Consider the following 21,919-nt stretch of genomic DNA (forward strand, 5'->3'; position numbering starts at 1 on the left):
TCAGCAGAGGTCTCAAATATGTTTGGTAGGCTAGTTAAAGTCAACAGGTGAACAGTGCGGACCAGGTGAGCAGGTCAGGGGTGAGTGCGAGCTCATAAAAAACTTTGTGGAGGGGCGCCTGGGTGGCTCAGTGGGTTAAGCCACTGCCTTCGGCTCAGGTCATGATCTCAGAGTCCTGGGATCGAGCCCCGCATCGGGCTCTCTGCTCAGCAGGGAGCCTGCTTCCTCCTCTCTCTCTGCCTGCTTGTGATCTCTCTGTCAAATAAATAAATAAAATCTTTAAAAAAAAAAAAAAAAAACTTTGTGGAGTCCCTACTCTCTCTCCTGTACTTCCTGGGCACTCTAGCCCAGCCCTTCCAGCCCACTCCAGTAACTGAGTCTCAGCCCCACCCCCTTTGCGCCACAGCTCTACCAAATGGAAAAGAAATTCCCTTCCCTCAGACTCTTGGCTCCTGCAGGCTCCTAATGGCAGCCAAGGGATTAGCTGGGGCTCCAGCATGAAAAATGGATGAGGAGGAGAGCAAAAAAAGGGGATGGTCCCCACCCTGAGCTCTAGCCCTTCTGTTTTTGTTCTGCAAGCCTGGCCTCTCCGGGGCCTCTGCACCACTGTGCTCACTTGTGCAACTGGGGCTGTGCTGCCTTCTGGCTGGGAGATACCCAAGGAATACAAACATGGTAAACTCACCACTTCAGCTGGACTTAGAATCCCGGTGTTCTCCCCGACCTGCTTGGTGCTATTTACCTCTTCGCGTCTTCCGGTGGTTGTGACGTGCATGCTGTCCGGGTTTCCTTGCTGTGCTCAGTGAGAACAAAAGGAAGGTGTGTGTTAACTCTACTTCCACCTGGAACATAACCTTCCCTACGATACTAAAAGCTAGAGAATGTGTAGAACATTATTACGTACTTTGCACCCCCCAAAGAGCGTCTGTATAACTCCATAGATAAGTGTTTGGAGAAAAAGTCTGTGAGTTCACGTGCCCAAGTTAACACTCTTTTCCTCTTCGAAGGGGGGCAGAACTTTGGTGAAGGGTGGGGGGGACCTGGAAGAACCTCCACTTTTGACACTCTGCTGCTTTTTAAATTATTTTAACAATGCACTATTGCTTTGGTAATTTTCAAAATAGGAAGGTGTGAGGGAAACAACAAGGAAAAATTTATAGTTCAACTTAAAGGGTATATGCAGAAAGTATCTTTGCTGGGTATGACACATCTTGTGAAACATCGGTCTGATGAAAAATCCATTTAGGAGCCAACATGATCATACATTTTCTTCAACCACTGATGTCCTAATCAGATTTCCCACAAAACAGAAATTTTAGCCTGCAGGATGAATTAACTTTATTCACATTTTCCAAGTAATTGCAGTATTAAGTATAAGCTAAAAGCAATACATAGTTCTTAGAAAATACAACCCCAAATTCTCATCGCCTGAGGTTTGTGATTACAGGTGCCCAGCCTCTGCTCCTTCAGAATGTTAAAGTGAAGTCCGTACTCAAAACAAACATAACGACATGGGGAGACTGTTCTTAAGTACAGTTTTGCTAATTATAAAAGAAATCCAAAAAGAGGCTTCCAGTGTCTTCATGCAGGTGTCCTTTCGTCAAAATGGAAATAAGTATTAGAGAAGTAACTTATCTCCATCTCACACTAGTAGGCTTGAAGGGAGCAAATCTGGGCCAATAATCTAGACATGGTTCCTTGCATAGAATTTGGTATTAAGCAGATACGCACACTGAATAACTCCCTATTAATTCTGTTGTACGAAAATCCATTTCAAATGCAAACATTTTGAAATGATCGGGTCACATCGTTAGGATCCCTCTTTAAATACTGAAGTAACTTATCACCAGACTATAGTAAGGACCTTATGAGTCAGGCATTAGCATTTTACTATCAAACCAAATACAGAATCCAGATAAATAAACATTAGCACCATTTTTAATTTAGTCCAGGGTAAAACCATCCACGAAACTATTTTTTTACTGAAGCAGTCGACAAGAAAAGTTGTTTTCACGTCTAACATATGCTTTGCCTCTCTCCCTCTTTGCCAATGATACTTTTAAACATTTTAAATACCAAATACTACAGCATTCCATTTTTAAAGTTTACGCTCAGTCCAGCATTTCAAGTTAAAAGGAGGAGGGGAATCACTACAGATTTTTTTAAACCCCGCCAATAGCACAGATTTGTTTTGGAAGGTGACTTCTAACAATGCACAGACGCCCTTCATGCAATTTAGCTGCAATTCAGTTGGAGTGACCTCGCATACACACCTTTCAAGTTATTAGCAATTTTTATTGAATGAAACAATGACAAAGCAATTACATATATGAAGTGCCATTAATATATGCCCACTACATCAGGAGCAACTAAGACAACCTACACCCTATTATAGGTTTAGTAAACTTTAAAAAACGTATATGTGCGCTTAGAAATGTTATGGCAGTGGAGGGGTCCATATATATACAGATGTATATAGATACATATATAAAACCAGAAGTACCCAGGCTTCTGATACTCCTGCATAAGAGCAGCCTTCTAGGTTTTAAGAGAAAGAAAAAAGAACTGATTCCTATTTACTTCTCATCCACCTTGGTCCAGGGAACTGCTAGCTGTTTTTCAGGATTCTATTACTGTTTTTAATAAAAGTAACATAGCAAACATGTTTATGGCCAACAGTTTTAATTTTAAAGCCAAAATATAAAAGCGTCTTATGTAGCAGTTACTTTATTCTATCTTTCTAAGTGTCACTGGAATCTCCAACAGTTTTAAACTTTTCAACATGAAAGGTAATTTTAAAAAACTATCTTCCTGTCTTCCAATGTGTCCCATGAACTAGGAACATGGTTACAAATACATGAGTTTCTAGAGTGAGAAGGAAAAAGTAAGACCATTGAATTGTTACCACCTAAAAAAACATCCTGGGCTCAAAGGGTAATTTTCACCCCTAAAAAGAAGACACCTTAACCAACTAATGGCTTGGGCATGGGAAGGGCACTCACAATTAATTCAGATTGATTTTTTGTTCATGCACATTAAAAGTACTTTAAAAAGCTTGTTCATTTGTCCTCTACTTAAAAAGGGGGACAACTGGTCAATATTGCCTTCTAGGTTTTATTTCTATCTGGAGTTTTCAGTAGTAAGCACATTAAATCCGAGTCGGTCTCTGATGGAGAGAGTCTGGCTTGGTCAAAGCCTAGAGGAAGTTGGGTTTCTAAGGCAGCCCATCGGTGGGGGGCCTGAGCCACTCCCAAGGGTAGCTTCCCTAAGATTGTCGGGCGCAACAGGAACGTTTGAGCTTCATGGCTAAAACCAAACATGCAAGAAGTGGTCGGAAAGGAAGAGTTTTTACAGGCAGCGACACCATCACTACGCCACAGTAATCTCACCTTCAGGTACTCGCAGTGGTTAAGGACTTTAATATAATTACAGCAGTGTTCACCAGAATTATTAGCAAGGTCATTTGGACCAACACACAGAACTTCCTGTTAAATAGACATCTCAATGATTAGAAGAGCTCTCTATGTAAAAGAATTCACTGCAAAACAATGCAAATGTTTAAAAAGTATTTTTTTTAAAGCTCATGATTAAGTGAGTTCTCCAAGCTCAATACGGTTGTAAGAGGACACTGTGTGAAGACTTTATGTGGAGTAAAACGTATTTGTGTTCTAAAACTTGACAGCAGGGGTGCCTGGCTGGCTCACTCAGCAGAGCATGCGACCCTTGCTCAGAGGGTCATGAGTTCAAGTCCCACGCTGGGTGTGAAGCCTACTTAAAAACAAAAGTAAAAACTGACCATAATACTTCAAAGATACAGAGTAAAAATATCTAGGAAATATTCAACCTCACATCTAATGGCAAAGTTTATTCACCTGTCTCCAGCTGCCCACCCGGCCTAGGCAGAGGCCTTTTTTCTCTCTTATAGAGAATTTAGCACTCATCCTTCCTGTAGATTCCTGTATCTGCTGGGTAGAAACCAGCATTTCTCAAAACCATCTTCTACCCCAAGAGTAAATGTACCGGGGAAGGAGAACCTCGTTTACACACTCACATCTGTGCCTTGACACACACTACTATTCTCCCACTGCACGTTCTCTGTAAGGCCTACTGGCTAGGAATCCAGGAGTAACACGTTTGGGCCAAAAGTCTGAGTAACGTACAGCGTCAAAGCTTTGTTATGAATGAGTCTGTAGAGAGAAAATGCAGAAAGGAGGGGTAAGCCACATCTCTAATTGGTATCTTAATATCTGCCCCCTGTCCCCAATGAGCAGGACAATCTCAACATAATTACATAAATTTCACATTGTAAGTTCTAAATGTCACTGCCATTATAGATGAGGCAAAAGTCCACAGTAAGTTATGTGCCAAAACACCACAATGCAGTGAGGAACTGATTCCCCGTTATGTGCTCAAAAAAAAAAAAAAAAAAAAAGTTGCAATAATAATAGAAAAAGTTTCCAAAGAAACTTCGGTACTACTCTAAAGACACAGCAGTGGCACTTCATTCATTGGAATGCCTTCGATCTATTGAGCTATGAAATAAGTGCCTTGATGACAATTTAAAGAGAAAAGAGGACCCTCACCCAACCCAGAGAATTCTTAAATATCACAGTCTATGTGACGTGGGGCCAAAACCAAAACACAAGTAAGTTCTGGTTTCACTGCGCAAGGAGTCAGTATTAGTGCTGAAACTCACTTGACAAGCTGCTCTTCCACAAGAAAACTCCACATAAGGAAAATGGGTCTCAAGCTGCAAGTCGGGACGATCTTACTGGCTACGGGGTCTGGGAAGGGGTGAGAACAGGAAGGAAATGGGCTCCAGCTAAGCTGGCGGAAATACCGAGTGCGAAGCATCTGTAGCCACTTAAAGGCATTCGGTGTCGGTGTCTGAAAAGATTAAGATGCTTTAAAACAAAACCCTTGTAAGAATATCAAATATTTAGGGAATTAGCTTCAGAAATACCCAAATGTCTATGGCTTCAACTGTCGCCCTACTGCTGAGGTAGGTGACCAGGATCCAGCGAAACAGAGCAGTCTTTGGGCAATTCCCTACGGAAAACGCCGGGTCATCGCTGGTTTCTTAAACCTGTGTCTGTTTTCCTCTGACGGTTTTTCTTTTGTTCTGCTTCTTCTTTCTTCCACGGATACTTTTTCAAAGAGGCTGCCTTCAGGCCCGTGCTGAGTAGCATCTCATGTACTCCGTCACCCACGGGTTCTCCGAGGGCGGAGGCTTTATCCTCCGGTTCTTCTCCACCTCCACGGAGTGGGCGCGCTGCCTCTGAGTGACCAGTTTCCGTTTTTCCACCTGTCTTCTGTTCTTGGCTCGCAATGCCGACTCATGAATCTAAGTTATTCAAAAATAAACACCGATTATTTCCACAATAAATGCATAATAACTTACGTGGCTTTTGTAACAATTTTCAAGAGTATCTGTAACGAACGAAGCTAGGCACAGGTCACTTGAAGCCCGGCAGAGGCAAGCCTGGCCCTGAGTGTGACAGTTTCTCCAGAACAGCCGTCCCCTTGCCCACTGTCAGCGACCAAGACGCTAAACCACCAAAAACAGCCACAAGACTGAATTTTAGTTAGAAATGCAAGCAACCAATTTGCAAAGTGCCTCTAGAAAATGGCTCTGGAAAATTATTGAAAAAGCTTAGCATTAACCCTGGATAAGTATTCCGTTAAAGGACTTTAAATGTTTTATAACAACATACTACACACAAAAAAGCAAAAAGTCTCCAGGGATTTTTACCACTTAAAACATTTCATACTACAGAAAAACTCTCTTAAACTTAATCCCAGAGTCTTTTGTTAAAGCACAGCTTCATTGTCTCAAATATCACTCCAGAAAACACCATCTGCTAGGGCTCGTGCAGAAGTCCGTTCAGTGTAAATCTGATGATGGTATTTCATCAGAATTCAAACCGTTCGTACTTTCTGCTTCTTTTCACTCATTCCTTGCTTTAGGCTGTAGTGGCGGTGTTGACACTAATGTCCATAACTGCTCGGGCTCCACGCACCGACACCTCTTGTCAGACATGTGATCAGGACCAAGAGGACGACGAAGGCTCCAAGAAGCAGGGGGCACCCGGTACAGACGAGCAGGGGAAAACAAGATCACACTGAATGCAAAGGACAAAAGGGAGTCTACGGTAGATGCCAAGAACTACAGTAGACGCCAACCAACAAAAGAAAACAAAGCAGTCAAGGAACACCAGTTATCGAAGCCAAAGGAACTGGAAACCTCTCAAGAGGCCCATGGCAAATCTAGGGGCTGCCGTCAGCCCAGGTCGTGCTCCTCCTCCCGTGACCTACTGGCCCCCCAGGAGCCTGAAAACCCTGACCCCAGCCACTTCTTCACCTGCCTCCATATTGGTAAACCTTCCAGATCCCAGCTAACCCCCAGCAAAACCCCTCAATCTCCAGGAAGCTAACACCCAGACTTCTGTTTGCCAACCAGATGCCCGGGTCTGGGCTCTCCTTGGCCCCCCGCCAGCCCTGAAGACCTACCGTGACTCCAAACCATCGCAGTAAACACAGGACATGCTCACGGCACAGACCCCAACTCCCACCTTCCCAGGAAAGGGAGGGAGGGCGGGTGCCCGGGACCCACCTCACGGACCGGAGCGGACGCACAGACGTTGTGAGTTTTCTGGCTTCCTGTATCCGTCTGCTTTTCCCCCCATCCATAAAGGGCAAATGGATGCTTGTTCTCTTTTATTTTACTCGATGATCTTTGAGGACTTTTGACTGCTTTCCTATTTCCTCTGGCAAATAAGGCACTTGGTTGCTGTCGAGGTTCAGTACTGTTAGGTACCTTCTCAGTCTCTTTTGTTCTGATCTCTTGTTCAGGTTTTTCTTCGATATCTTTCACGGGCGGGGCTTTTGGAAAAATGGAGATAAAACAAAATGAGAATGCTTTCAAACCAGGTTCTACATAATTACTTTAAACATTTGGGTTGTAAAGTTCAGAATGCTTAATTCAGTAACTTGTTCACTTATAGCTCAATTCATAATTTCCTGGAAAGCAGTAATACAGAAACAAGTTAATATCATACTTTTCAGTCTCTCCCGTTTTAAAATCAACAATACATCACTATTGAACCAAGCCTATTCAAAAGCAACAACTGTTATGTGTATTCTGTTTTCTTAAAAGATTTATCTATTTATTTTAGAGGGAGGGGGACAGGTGAGGGGAGAGGGAGAATCCCAAGCAGGCAGAGCCCAAAAGAGGGCTCGAACTCATGACCCGAGCCAAAATCAAGAGTCGGGCGCTCAACCCACTGAGCCACCCAGGAGCCCCTGTGACTCATATTCTGAGGTTAAGCATCTTAATTAACTATTAACAGCGAGAAAGCACCACAGCCTAACAGCTTTCTCCACAACCCCAAAGTAGGTCCAGTCGTCAATGTCTTGCTTCAGAGAATGATCTGGATTTGTGGTAATCACCCAGCGGCTGCAAAAGGTTAGTTTTTAAGTTACTCAACTAGAGTTCCAGGATTCCATTTCTTCCTGAGGCACCACGATTATGGAAAGCTCCTGATGGCACTTACACACTCAATTTCATGTCTTTCTGCTGTTCCATGACTATGGAGAGCTCCCTAGGACTCTTACTTGCTCCTTGTAAGAGCCAGCTGGTGACCTCAGTCACAATAGGGAGTGGTTTCCATAGTTACTGCTGCTCAGCTCCACATTCCCAGTGTGAAGAGCTGGACAGAAGGGCTCCCGCAACGCTTGTGACAGAAATGACCGCATGAATCAGAACCCACGGTCTACACTGTCCTAAATTCTGTCAGAGGAGCTGGAGGAACTCTGAAGGAAAATCGGACTGCCCTGCTTGAGGTCAACACTGGACATTAAGGATACGCTCTAAAACATATGCACTTCCCTAACATGAGTTTCATTATTTTTTTATAAACCTTTTATCTTTTATAAAAGTTACATGGCTTTGTTTAAACCCTTTGCAAGCTCATGTTTCATTTCAGCCCGGATTTATATTATTTGTTTTTATTGACATAAAACTTGTCTATAGCATTATATAAAGTTTGGGTATACAACATCATAATTTGGTATTTGTATTACACTGCAAAGTGATCACCACTGTAAGCCTAGTTACTGCCCATCACTGAGCAACTGACCCCCTTCACCCATTCTGCCCTCCCCCAGCTCCCTCTGGTAACCGCCCATTTGTTCTCTATCTATGAGTCTGTTTTTGTTTTGTTTGTTGATTTGTCTTGCTTTTTAGATTGTACATATAGCTGAGACCATATGGTATTTGTCTCTCTTAGTCTGACTTATTTCACTGAGTATGAAACCCTTTAGAGACACCCATGTTGTTGCAAATGGGAGATTTCCTACTTCCTTGTGGCTACTCTGAGTAGTAGTCCGTCGTGTGTATGTATACGCCTTCCGTCCTTTATCCACTCATCCTTCGATGGCCACTTAGGTTGTCTCTGTATCTTGGCTATGGTAAGTCATGCTGTGATAAACACAGGGTGCCTCTGTCTTTTCCAATGAGTGTGTTTGTAGTCTTCAGATAAAAACCCAGAAGTGGAATTGCTGGATCATATGGTTAGCTCTAGTCCTACTTTTGGGAGGAATCTCCATATTGTTTTCCATAGTGGCTGAACCAACTTATATTCCTACCAAGTGTGAGAGGGCTCCTTTTCTCCACATCCTTGCAATCCCTTTTATTTCTGCTTTTTGGTAACAGCAATTCTAACTGGTGTGAGGTGATATCTACAATTAGATATCACAACCACATCCATATCATAACACCATATCACCATATCATAACCATATCATAACCACAACTGGTTTTGACTTGCATTTCCCTGATAATTACTGATGTTTAACATCTTTTCATTTGGCTATTGGCCATCAGTATATCTTCTTTGGAAGAATGTCTATTCAGATCCTCTGCACATTTTTTAATTTGGGTCGTTTGGCTTTTGTTGTTGTTGCTGAGTTGTGGGAGTTCTGTATATATTTTGGGTATTTAACTCCTTAGATTGTACATATAGCTGAGATATGTACAATCATATACGTCATTTGCAAATATCTTCTCCCATTCAATAGGTTGCCTTTTTATTTCGTTGACAGTTTCCCTCGCTGTGCAGAAGCTTTTCAGTTTGTTGTAGTCCCATTTGTTTATTTTTTGCTTTTGTTTCCCTTGCCTTTGGAATCAGGTCCAAAAAACACATTGTGAAGACTGATGTCAAGGAGCTTACTGCCTGTGTTTTGTTCTAGGAATTTTATGGTTTCAGGTCTTTAATCCACTTGAGTTAATTTTAATGTCTGCTGTAAGACTGTGATCTAATTTCATTCTTTTGAGTGGGAGCTCCTTATGCATCTGGGGCATCGTTTCACTTACCCTGGCTGTTTAAAGATCTCTAAGGTCTTAAGGATACCCCTCGCTTTTTATGTTCCAGAATTTGTCTCCAGGTGATAAGTTTATAGGTCGCTATTCCAAACCCTTGCCACTGCTTTAGGACATACTCTTGTCCCTTACTACTTTTAGCTGTGATTCTTTTCTTGTTTCTGTCCATGGTCCCTTTAGAGCGAGCTCCTGAAGAGGAAGTCCAGATCCTGTGGCATAAGTGTAAGAAGCCTCGATAGATCACTGCCATTTCGGTCTTCAGCAATGACAACGACCCTGATTCTACCAGACTGTTTCATTTATTACTACACATTTTAAGAAACAGATAATGCACTGACCCTGGAGTTTAGTGCTTTGTACGACTGTGCCACATCTTTAAACATAGGCGTAAGCTGTTTGCGGATAAGGTGGGATACCGATCTTCCATCTTACCGTGAGAACCTAAATCCATTCATTGCTCAAACATTCCTGAGTCATGTGTTCCCCACCTTGTTCTCTTCTCTTTTCTGGAAGAGGGGGAGAGGAGACCATCAAGACCAAGACAAAGGAAAATAGAAAGGGGGAGATGAAGGTTTGTGCAATCACAGGACTGAGAGAGAGGGAAAACAACCCGAATCATCATTGTTCAATTCCCTTCCTTCTCTTCTTGTCCCACTCTGTATGTGTCCAACCCAGGTCTGCCAGAGCAGCCAACCCAGAGAAGGTCATAATGATGTAGTTTAAAGAATAAGCTAGCCTGGAAGGAAACAGAAAAGAGAATCTCAGCAAAGGGGAATGTCTTGTTCAAAGGCCTGGGAAAGATGAGGAAGTCTAAATAGTTCAAAATGACAGGCACACGTAACGTCTGTGGAGCAGATAGCACTGAGTTTCTATGCCAAACTCAGGAGTAACGTCTCTACCGTCGTGCAGGATGAGCTAGAGGTGAAAGTGAAGACCAGTAGTCATGGTGGAGGTGGGGAGGCAAAGAAGGACCAGAGGGACCCACCGAGCCCAGCAGGTGCAGACTCACGGGCACTTGTGAACTACACACGTATCGGAACAGCAGGAGGTGGGGCCAAAGCCATTCCAGAGCGGCCAGCCCAGCAGCACTAGGTAAGACCGACCGGCGGACATGGACGCGGCACAGCACTGGGGACAAAGAGGAGGCCACAGCTCCCACAGGTGTTTGGAGTGGAGGGTCAGGCTAACTAAACTCCGATAAAAGGCCAAGGAAAGGATACTCGCCTCAGATGTGAAAGGCTTCTGGAACAAGCAAGCAGGCAGCAGCTGGACACTGACTCTGGGGCCCGGGAGAGAAGGCGGTGAGTGGGCAGGTGGGAGCTGGGGTTTGCATGTGGAACAGATCACCCCAGAAGCAACGCCGGCAGAGAAGGGGAGAGTGGAGTCAGGCCCGTGGGACCATTATGTAAGGAGCAGCCAGGCAGAGGAAGGAGCCCCCAAAGGGCAAGAAAGAACTTCTAGAAAAGTAGAAAAACTAACCAGGTGAGCAAAGAAGGGAAGCGCTTCGGTAAAGAAGGTAGCAGTTAACAGGGCCAAATGAGAGCGGGGGTGGGGGTCAGTAGGATGAGGAGGAAGAGACTTGGCATGTGGCAACCAAGCTGTCTCACAGCTCACAGGCGGGAACATGGGGTCAGGGAACCAGACCACAGCGAGTGAAGAGAGTGGACACCTCAGCTCCGGCAACTGTGGACCCCGGGACCGACTCTCCCCAGCACGGAGTGTTCAAAACCCAGAGCATCTGCAGGCGTCTGCAGGCACAAGGAACTCAACTCTCCTCGGAGACCTGAGGCCCCAAGTTATCCCTGCGAGTGATCTGTCAAGCATAAGTACGAGCGTCCAGCAAACAGAGAGCAGGCACACAAGGAGTTATCATTGGCAGACGATAAAATAACAGCATTCACCTTCCGCAGAACTTCCAGAAAAAGACAAACTGCAGGCCCTCCGCAGGAGCAGGAGACAGAGACGGAAACTGCAGAAGCCACGGAGCTGACCACTAGAATATTAATATTTACAAAACTCTTGAAGCAGTGTCTGGCAGAGGAGATCTGTGTGTGAATCTGGGATTTAGAGTTCCCATTCAAAGGAAGGAGGCTCAGAATAAAGCCTTCAGACCAAAAAAAAAAACGAAAACAAAACCCACAAAAACAGTGTTCTGGACATTACATCACAGCACAGCCCCCTTTCTCAGTAACCAACAGAAGATTCAAACAAAAGTAAACTCAGTCTTGTTTTAGGATTGTGCTATCAAATACCTAACCACATATGGCTATTAAGGATAAGTTTAAATGAATTAAAATAAAGGTAACCATTCAGTTCCCCAGATCTGCTAGTCTGAGTTCAAGTGCTCAGTAAGCTCATGTGGCTGGTGACGACGTGCTGGGTGATACAAAGAACATATCCACCGTCGTAGTAACTTTTATTCAACACTCTGATTTTTTTAAGTATTTGAACAATGGAATTAATACAGTCAACCTAATGGATACATGTACAACACTGCAGCCAATAACTACAGGATATAGAATCTGTAATAATATAAATGCTTGATGTTTACAAGAATGGACATATCTAAGGCTAGAAACCAAATTTTTTAAATTAATTAATTAATTAATTTGAGGGAGAGAGTGAGAGCATGAGCAGGGGGGAAGCGCAGAGGGAGAAGCAGACTTCCTGCTGAGCAGGGAGCCCGATTTGGGGCTCAATCCCAGGACCCCGGGACTATGTCTTGAGCTGAAAGCAGATGCTTAACCAACTGAGCCACCAGGAGCCCCTATAAGCCAAATCTTAATATATTTACAAAACTGAAACCACATCGAATGTATCCTCCAACTATAGTGTAATTAAACTTGATAAAATAAAAAGAAAAAACTTTAAAAATCTCTAGTTTTGAAATTTAAAAACATTTCTAAATAGTGCACAGATCAAAACAAATCATATAGCCACACAAAAATGGGAATATACTCAATGTCACATTTAAAAACAGTTAAAATCGGAAATTGTGCTAGGTATATTTTACTACAATTTTAAACAATTAAAAAAAAAAAGTAGTGGTGACAGAAGTCATGCCTTCCTTAATCCTGATCTTATCAGAAATGCCTCTAGGGCCACCTGGATGGCTTCACTAGATGAAGCATCCACCTCTTGATTTCGGCTCAGGTCATGATCTCAGGGTGGTGAGATCGAGCCCCACGTCAGACTCTGAGCTCAGTGTGGAGTCTGCTTGAGATTCTCTCTCTCCCTCTGTCCCTCCCCCGGTGGTGCACATGCGCGTGCTCACTCTGTCAATAAATAAATAAATAAATAAATAGTCTTTAAAAAGAAAGAAAAAGAGAAATGCTTCTAAAGTTTCTTCACCAAGCATAATGTTTGTAGATTTTTGGTATATGGGTTTTCTTTCTTTTCTTTAAAGACATATATATATATATATATATATATATATATATATACACATAATTTTTTTCATTCGTTCATTCATTCATTTATTTAGTCGGAAGGTAAAGGGAGAAAGAGAATCCTGGCAGAGTCCGTGCTGAGTGAGGGGTCCAACATGGGGCTCAATCTCACCACCCTGAGATCATGACTTGAGCTGAAATCAAGATACAGATGCTTAACTAACTGAACCACCCAGCTGCCTCTAGTTTATTTTTTTTTAAAGATAAATATGTTTCCTTATGTTTGTCTTATACATAAATGTTAATTTTTATTAATTTTTCATGTATTTTAAAAATCGTAATATTTTGCTTAAGTAATAAAAAAACAAAACTTGGGCCTTTCTCCTGCAGAGAGTTCAGATTTATCATACTCAACTGATGGTGTAGTTAAAGCAGTAATCAGATGGAAATTTATAGCCTTAAATCAATATAGCCAAAGGGAAAGGCAGGGAAAAAAAATGTCAATGATAAGCAACCATCTTAAAAAGTTAGAAAAACAGGAATGCCTGAGTGGCTCAGACGGTTGAGTGGCTGCCTTCAGCTTGGGTCATGGTCCCGGGGTCCTGGGATCGAGTCCCACATTGGGCTCCTTGCTCAGCAGGAGCCTGCTTCTCTCTCTGCCTCTGCCTGCCCCTCTGCCTGCTTGTGATCTCTCTCTCTCTCTCTGGCAAATAAATAAATAAATCTTAAAAAAAAAAAAAAGGTAGAAAAATAAACTCAAAGAAAATTAGAGGGGGCGCCTGGGTGGCTCAGCGGGTTAAGCATTTGACTCTTGGTTTCGGCTCCAGTCATGGAGGGTTCTGGGATCCAGCCCCGTGTCAGTCTCTGAGCTCAGTGCAGAGTCTGCTTGTCCCTCTCCCTCCCCTGCTTGCATGTGCATTCTCTCTCGCTCGCTCTCAAATAAATAAAATCTTCAAAAAAAAAAGAAAATTAGAGTAAGGGAAAAAAGATCATAGATTACTAAAAACATATAGTAAAGAAAATCCACATGGCCAAGAGTTAGTTTAGGGAAAAAACTAACAGAATTCACAAGTTTCTGGCAAGAATGGTGAAGAAAGAGAGAAAGTAGTAAATAATAAACATAAGTAAAAATATAGCAAATGGAAAAAAAATACAGCAAATAGAGTTTAGGTTAAATATGCACCAATGCCATGTGTGTAGAGTCCCTTCATCCCAAAAGCCCACTAGAGTGAAGGAAAAAAGGCATAACTCACAGCACAGAAAGCAAAGGAGGCGATGACATCAGGTGCTGATAAAATTTTGGAAGCTGGAAAAGTAGAGGAAGATGTAAAAGGGACCTCGCAGGGTTGAGTAGGATAAATCCTAAGTCCCTGAGGAAGAAAGCCCCATAGGACACAAACTGAACCCCAAAAGGAACTGGAAAATGAAGCAGAAGGTCCAGCATTAATCAGTGCCCTAGCCCATGTGCTCTTCTGACAACATAATATGAATGTGCCTGTTGAGAACTGGGCTGGGAGATGCTTCTAGAACCCCCATGAATCTGGGCAGACTTTGGTAAGCAAAGAATGTGGTGAAAGAGGCGCTACGTGGCTCCAGGTGGTAAGTCATAAAGGGCAATCCAGCATCTGCCCCGCTCTCTCTCAGGAACACGTGCCCTTGGAGGCCGGCCAGCACTTTATGAGGAAGGCCAGGCACATGAAGATGTCACATGTGAGGGTCCCAGCAGGCAGCCCGCAGCCCTGGCACCTTCCAGCCAAGGCTGCAGGCAGCACAGAGTGGAAACAAGGCATACCCCTGTGCCCAGGCCAAACTCCAACCCTCAGAAACTATGAGCAATAACCAATGAGTACTGGAATCTTAAGCCACTAGTTTTCAGGCTAATTCTGTGATGTAGCTGTAGATACCTCCCGCATAGTCTTTCCTCGAGTCCATAAGCCAGGTGATGGCCCCTCTCCCAGCCCAGAAGGCATATGGCTTACTCTCCAGATAGAGAATGAGAGGGGACAGGAAAAGTAAGGGTTGACACCTGCCTGAAAATAGGTTTATGTGGTAAAGAACAAGGTCCCTGCTCCCTTTCCACAGCTCTGTTCCCAGAATGCTGACAGCCAGGCTTGTACCCCTCCAGGCAGGAGACTGGAGGCCTGCTGTTTGGGGAAGTGAACACAAGAAAAATGGGTGTATACTATGCTTGAAGTGCTCAGAGAAACAGCTGGTCCTCATCCAATTAGTCAACGAGCACCCCCACATAGAGAGCTCCTGAAAAGCTCTTCAAGCCTCACTCCTACATGCGAGTGGACAGGCTAAGAACAAACATGTGAGTCCGTCCTCTAAAAAGAAAAAGATCAAAATATATAGAAAAGACCGGGAAATACAAGGAAGCTCTCAAAGGATATTTATGGCTTTTTCTTTTTTGAGTGAAAAGAAATCCAAGAAGAACAGGATGCCATTTTTTTATTTTTAATTTTTAAAAAATAACACTTGGGACAAAAAAACATGTAATCTCTTCAAAATTTAAGACTAGAATGGGAGATTTAAAAATTTCAGTATAAAGTTTGGAAGATAAAATTGATGAGTTCTCCAAGAAAACAGAATCCAAAATTCCAGTATCAGAGAAGTTTTAAATAAAAATGTTAGAGATTTGATTCAGGAGTTACACCATCCAACTAAAAATAATCATGGAAAGAAAAAATGAATAGACCACAGGAAATTATTTTAAGTGGTACTAGAAAATATTACTGAACTGTAAGAAATATTTCCAGACTAAAGAGACCCACCAAGTTGTCAGCGCAATGAATGATAAAAGACACACACATAGGGGGCACCCGGCTGGCTAAGTTGGCAGAGCATGCGACTCTTGACCTCAGGGTCATGAGTTCAAGCCCCACATCAGGTGTAGAGCTTACATTTAAAAAAAAAAAAAAAAAAAAAAGGACAGACACATAGAATTTTAGAACATGTAGGATATAGGATAAGGAGAATCTCTTAGAAACACCCTCCCAATCCCACCCCCCCAAAAAAAGACGTCACATACACAGGGTGTCAGAAAGGCTGGTACTTCTAAAAAGCAAGACCAAAAACTAGGATTCAATATAATAATGCCTTAAAATACTGAAATTTGTAATCTAGAGTTCTCTCTTTTGCAAAATATCAATCCAGCTTTTGGATACAGTAAAGGCATTTTCAGTCATGCAAGGTCACAAAAGTATTATCAGGACTTACGGAGAATGTGTTACACCAAAAGGAAGGGATTGGCCACACAAAGGAACGCTTGAGATTTATAAGACTGGGCTCAGATAAAGGAGGTAAACAAAAGGAAGACTCAGGCAAACAGTGAAGAGAAGCCCCAGACCAATAGCTGTGTCTGATCTGGGCAGCATCAATAAGAACAGGAGGATGAGGGTTCAAAAAAAAGGTCTCCAAGGAAAAAATTGAATGAATTGAACACCTCATGTGGCTAGCATATGACAAGTTTTAAAGTACAACCAGACTATTTCAAGCTGAATTAATGATGGGAATATAAAATATATATAAACAAACAGAAAAAAAATGAAGCAATGATTAACTTCAGGAAAAACATAAATGAAATGAAAATGTAGTCAGAATATACTACACACTCACCAGTAAATACCATTTTACCCAGCCACAATAATTCACACAATTGTACTTAAACAGTCATACAGTCATATAGTGCTTAAATAGTTGTATAGTTAATACTGTGGGACAAGTGGGTGCTGCTGTATATATATTGGGGGGTGGGGGGGCAGAGCTAAGATCTTAAGCTAGATCATCTCCCATGATGGGAAGTCATTATATAACATTTAAAATAAAAAAGCCAACAGGTAAGTCTAGATGAGAAGAAGGTGGCCAAAGCTGAAAAGAGTTGGAACGTGCACCCTAGCAAGCAAGGGATATGGGAAATAGGTCAGAATTATTTTAAATCTATTTAAAATCTTTAGAAAAAAAGAAAAAGAACAGAATACTATTTCTTTTTTTTTTTTTTAAGATTTTATTTATTTATTTGACAGAGAGATCACAAGCAGGCAGAGAGGCAGGCAGAGAGAGGAGGAAGCAGGCTCCCTGCTGAGCAGAGAGCCTGATGCGGGGCTCGATCCCAGGACTCTGAGATCACGACCCAGGACTCTGAGATCACGACCCGAGCCAAAGGCAGCGGATCAACCCACTGAGCCACCCAGGCGCCCCCAGAATACTATTTCTTAAAAAGGAATAAAAAGAGAAAGGGGGCGGGGAGGAGAGGGAAAGAGAGGGGGAAGAAGGTACGTCCAGAAAACAAAATTAATTAAATTTAAAAATAAATAGGATGCCAGTAATTAAAAAGAAATGTAATAGCAGAACTGGGAAGATACAATTGAGACTATCACCCAGAAGAATAGAAGAAAAAGACATACGAAAATAGGGGGTGGGGTGCATATTAGAAAAGGAAGGAATAAATTCATGAAGCCTAACATCCAGCTAAGACATTTAGAAGGAAAGGAACAACAACAGAAATAGAAATGAAAAAACAACTCAAGAAAACTTACCAAAATTACAAAGCAGGAGTTTCACTGTGAGGACTCACCCAGAACACTGGAGGAAAACAGACATAGACCAAGAAAAAAATTCCAAATAAAAGGACAAAGAGAAGACCCTACACACTTCCTGACCGTGGGGACAGGTAATCAAGAATCAGGAAGACATGGGATTGTAACAGCAGTATCACAAATTACAACACAACAGAGCGATGTCTCCAGATGTTTTAGAGACAATATTTCCAACCTAAATTCCAAGCTCAGCCACAAGCTCACCAAATCATGAGGGCAGGATAAAGCTATCTTTCGACATGCAAGGTCTTAGGAAATTCATGTCTCACATACCCTTTTTCAGGAAGCTACTAGAAGACAAGCTCCAACAGGAGGGGTAAACCAAGAAGGAAAATGATGTGAGGGCCACACAAGGGCTCCTACCCAAGAGGGAAACCGAGGAGTCTGTGGGGTGGTGGCCAAGGGCCCTCCCAACATGGGACCGGGCAGGGCAGCAGGTGGCCAAGAGCAGCAACCAGGCCAGATGGAAGTAGGTCAGAGGCCCTGGCAGGGACGTCTTAAGATGTCGAGAGTGATAGCAAACCCGATGTGTTGGTTGTATTGTAAGAGAAAAAGGAGTCATGGCAAACAATACAGGACAGCTTTGAACACCATTTTCCAGGCACCACATTATAGATACTAATTGTAACCTAACCAACTCCCGGCTGACTATACTGCAGAAGGTATGGGGAGGAGCCTTGCGTATGGGTTAGGAGAGGTGAAAAGAACGAAAGCCAGACAGATAATGCTAAAAACTGGGGAAGAAAATTAAGAAGTGTCAATACCATCAATAACAAACAGCAATTGCTTATTTATTGTTATTTACAAGGACCCCTCTCCATGTTATTTGGAGAAATAGATACCAGCAGCAAAAGAAAAACCAAAGGAGTTGGAAGTGGAGTCCTAAGGAATGGGCAACTGGTCTGTGAGTGGCCGGGGAGCTGCTGTATCTCTGTAATAAGCCATACAGAACTGTAGGATTCATGTGTACATCTGGCCTCAATAAAAACAAGAACCAAAATGTTTACGTTCTATAGAAATTCAAGAATGCTCATCCTTGTAGTATGTAAAACCATCCACTGGAGAACAAGGATTTTGCAGTCAGGAGTCCCGGACTCAGCAAACATCCTTCCTTCTGCCTAACACCTGAACCAGAAATATTAGCAGAGAAGAAATGACTGACCTTAGCCACTGGTCAGAGTCAGTGTCTCTAGGGAAACCAAAATAATCCTGAATTCAGGCAAACACAGTACCATCTATACAACAATGCCATCTGAAAGCTGCATGTCTATACCCACAGAAATAACTGACACCTCTTTTACGAACAATGAAGGGGAAGGGCCGGAAAGAGAAAAGCACATTGTCTGATTCAGTACATCTCACAACTTGGCCGGTGGATCGTTGCCACAGGAATCAATCAGAAGGCCTGTTCCCCTACCCACCGCCACCTTCTGTTATTCAAATTTCCACCAGTGATCATCGCTGAAACTAGGACTCCAGCTTCCAGATATTCATAAATCTCTGGGAATCGACAAGGAACAGGAAGATGGAGAGGCCGCTCTGCAGCAGATGTTGCTGAGAATAACATAAGATGACGGAAGGAGAGCTCCGTCGCCTGGCTCTCTGACTCAAAGATGACATCTCCTCTCCTCCTGAGCCTCTTGCAGAGAGACCATTACAAACTGCAGAACTGGTTAGTTACCACTTACGATGCCATAAGCAAACAAAAATAAAGTCACTGATCATTTGGCCTGAGTTTCCATTTCTTCATCCATAAAACGTAAAAAAAATTGTGCTCCCACCAGTTAGAACTATTTTGAACTTTAAAAGAGACCATACACATTCTAAGATCAGTGACTGGAGACTTAAGAAGCTCTCGGTTATTCTAATTGCAGGAGCCTCTTTAAAATCGAGTGGGGGGGGGGCACCTGGGTGGCTCAGTGGGTTGGGCCTCTGCTTTTGGCTCAGGTATGATCTCAGGGTCCTGGGATGAGCCCCACATTGGGCTCTCTGATCAGCGGGGACCCTGCTCCCCGTCCCCCTTTCTCTGCCTGCCTGTCTCTGCCTACTTGTGATCTCTGTCAAACAAATAAAATCTTTAGAATCGAGTGACCCAGGATGGGGGTGGAGAGGGAGAGGCATCTGGCCAACGTTAGAAGACAGAAGGAAGGAACCACTCGTCGCTCCAGGCTGTATCCCGCCTGAGGCATTTAATTCGGCGCTAGGCACCAGCGACCATCCTCCGGGCCTCTCATGCTGAGACCCCAGCTCGGCGACCGTCTGGCCAGGAGACAAGGTGCTGGGCCCTGGCTGAATCAAGACACCCAGCACCCGTGAGCCTTGCTCCAACGGCTGCTCCAGCCCTCCACCGCGGCAGCCTTTGGAAAAGGTTGCTCGCTTGGGCTCCGTGCACCAGCAAGAAGCGGAGAGCACCTAGCCCGCACGAGGAATTTTCTCCCACCAACCAGGAGTTACGCAACAGCCTGCGTAAACAAATTCAAAATATTCTTTAGAGACAACGCAGCGGGTCAGGGAGTTAACACAGCGAACAGCGGCCCCATTCATAAGACTGAAAGCCTGGCTCCGTGGTTCTTAACCTCTCCCGGAGTAGGTCCTCTTTGAGAATCCGGCGAAAGCTGGGCCCCTCTACGAAAAAAAAATGGGCGCTTAGATATAAATAGATGGGATTTCAGAGCGCAGTGAAGCAACCACGGCCCTCGGGTGAAGACACGGAGTTCAGCAGCGCTTCAGCTGAATTCCTGTAACTGGCTCAACCCGGAGCCATCCTATTATGGAAATAAAGGGTTGGAGGGCAAGGGCGGGGCTGACAGCATCCTTATTTTGTCAAGGGACAGGGATTCTTCATCTACCAGGAAAAAAAGGGGGGGGCGGGTGCCCGGAGCGCAGCGAGACCCGGAGCGGGGCAGCCCGAAGCAGGCCCCTCGCAGCACCCTCCCTGCCGGGTACCTGGCAGAGCCGCCGCCGCCGCCGCCTCGTCCGCGCCCTCCGCGTCCCGGGCCTCCTCGGCCTCTGCCGCCTCCGCGCCCCGCTCCTCCGCCGGCCCGCGCGCCCGCCGTTCCGGCCCCTCCCGCGCCGCGGGCTCCGAGGGCGGCGAAGCGGGGGCGCCCTGGGGCGCTGGGCCCCCGGCGCCCGACGACGACGCCGACGACGCCGAGTCGTCCGAGGCTCCCGCCGGGCCCCAGTCGTCCCAGAGCCAGGGCGCGTGCGCCTGCTCCAGCAGCCGGCGGCCCAGGCGGTAGTGCAGCAGCTCGCGGTAGCACGGCCCGTACTCGTCCCAGCGCGGCTCCCGGTAGCGCTTCATGTACTCGCTCTTCACCCCGCTCCCCGGGGCCATGGTGCCCGCCGCCCGCTGGAGTGCGCGCCGCCGCCGCCGCCTACGGAACCGGGGACACGACACAGAGGCCCGCCCCGCCCCTCCCCTCCCGCCGGCCCGGCCCGCCGCGACGTTTAAACCCGGAGCCCCGCCCGCACGGGGCGGGACGCGGGCGGGGGCGGTGGTGAGGGGGCGGAGGGAGCGGGCGGTCGGCCCCGGGAAGGGGCGGGCCCCGGGAGGGCCCGGCAGGTGGCGTCGCGTCCTGTAACCCTGTCGGGAGAGCCCCGGCGGGGCACGGGGCGGGAGGAGCGGGCTGGGGGACGGGGGCTACCTCGGGGGACCGCTCGGGAGGTGGGACGCCAGAGGCTGCGGGCTAGGGGGACAGGGCCGCGGGAGGCCGGGGCCCGGCGGGCGCAGGAGCGAGGCCAAGCAGGGGCGAGGCTAGGGGGTCCCCGAGGCGCCCTCCCAGCTTACCTCCTGGTGCCGCGCCGGGCTGGCCTGCGTCTCCCTTCCCGTCCTCCGCGCGCCGCGCGCTGCAGCTCCCAGCCACCCGGTCTCCCCGGCGCTTTCCTCCCGAGCAAGATGTCGCCGACGGCACGGCGGCCCGCGTCCCTGCGGCAGGCGAAGGCGCCGCCTCAGTCCCCGGGAGCAGACACCTCCCCCGCGCGCTCCGGGTCCCGGCCCCCGCCCCGCTGCTTGGGGGTGGCTGCTTCAGTGCCTAGCGCGAGGCGCGGGGACACAGCGCCTCCCGCAGCCCCGGGCTGCATGGCCCCCGGCCCTGGCCCTGGCCCTGGCCCACCTGTCCGAGGCGCCCGCGCGCCCATATCTCCAGACGCCGCCATCCCAGGCGCCCGCCGCCGCAGGAGGCCTCGGTTAGGGGGTGCAGTTGCTGCCCTGTCCCGGGAGCGGTGCGTCCCCTCCCAAGACTCGCGACCCTCTGCGCTCCCTCCTGACGCACCTGCGCCCCTAGCCTTTCCCAGAAACGAGCCCACGCGTTGGCTCTCGGCTTCCCTTCTGTGTTCACAGCACCTGTTACTCTGGCTTTCACCTCTTTTTACGTTTTACTACAATTCCTTTCCGGTCGATACCCCAAACATTTTTTAAACTTCATGAAAACCGCCAACCCACCTTCTCAGAGACCTTTGTACAAAAAAAGCCTTAACAGATTCAGCTGCCTTGTGCGGACGTATACAATGTTGCTGTAGTCGTCACAGTTTCGAGAGTGGCCCCACGCAGATTC

The 21,919-nt window shown here is 45.8% G+C and overlaps 1 protein-coding gene across 3 annotated transcripts; it reads right to left on the minus strand.

The window, feature by feature from the left end:
* Positions 1–688: 688 nt before the first annotated feature.
* On the minus strand, positions 689–21,326 carry CCSAP (centriole, cilia and spindle associated protein). Of its 3 annotated transcripts, none has more exons than XR_007122719.1 (4): positions 20,313–20,772; positions 6,614–6,882; positions 4,052–5,344; positions 689–793 (listed from the first exon to the last, which is right to left on the minus strand). XR_007122719.1 is itself a non-coding variant. In XM_047702801.1 (4 exons), the coding sequence occupies exons 2-4, from the start codon at positions 20,698–20,700 to the stop codon at positions 5,168–5,170; spliced, it is 834 nt and encodes a 277-aa protein (XP_047558757.1). In that variant the 5' UTR covers positions 20,701–20,746; positions 21,159–21,326; the 3' UTR covers positions 2,275–5,167. The 3 variants fall into 3 exon arrangements, 2 of the variants coding, with proteins under 2 accessions (XP_047558757.1, XP_047558756.1); XM_047702801.1 differs by lacking the exon at positions 689–793 and adding an exon at positions 21,159–21,326 and having other exon boundaries at positions 2,275–5,344; positions 20,313–20,746; XM_047702800.1 differs by lacking the exon at positions 689–793 and adding an exon at positions 21,154–21,269 and having other exon boundaries at positions 2,275–5,344; positions 20,313–20,740.
* Positions 21,327–21,919: the final 593 nt, after the last annotated feature.

This window comes from Lutra lutra, chromosome 14 (genome assembly GCF_902655055.1).
Source record: "Lutra lutra chromosome 14, mLutLut1.2, whole genome shotgun sequence".
NCBI classification, from domain to species: Eukaryota; Metazoa; Chordata; class Mammalia; order Carnivora; family Mustelidae; genus Lutra; species Lutra lutra.

Excerpts from the sequence above, each read along its gene's own strand:
- CCSAP (XM_047702801.1), bottom strand. The coding sequence starts at position 20,700 with ATGGCCCCGGGGAGCGGGGTGAAGAGCGAGTACATGAAGCGCTACCGG. Across the intron at positions 6,883-20,312 it reads GGCGGCGGCGGCTCTGCCAG|CCCCGCCCGTGAAAGATATC; the intron begins GTACCCGGCAGG and ends TTTTTCCAAAAG. Across the intron at positions 5,345-6,613 it reads CGTCCGCTCCGGTCCGTGAG|ATTCATGAGTCGGCATTGCG; the intron begins GTGGGTCCCGGG and ends TGAATAACTTAG.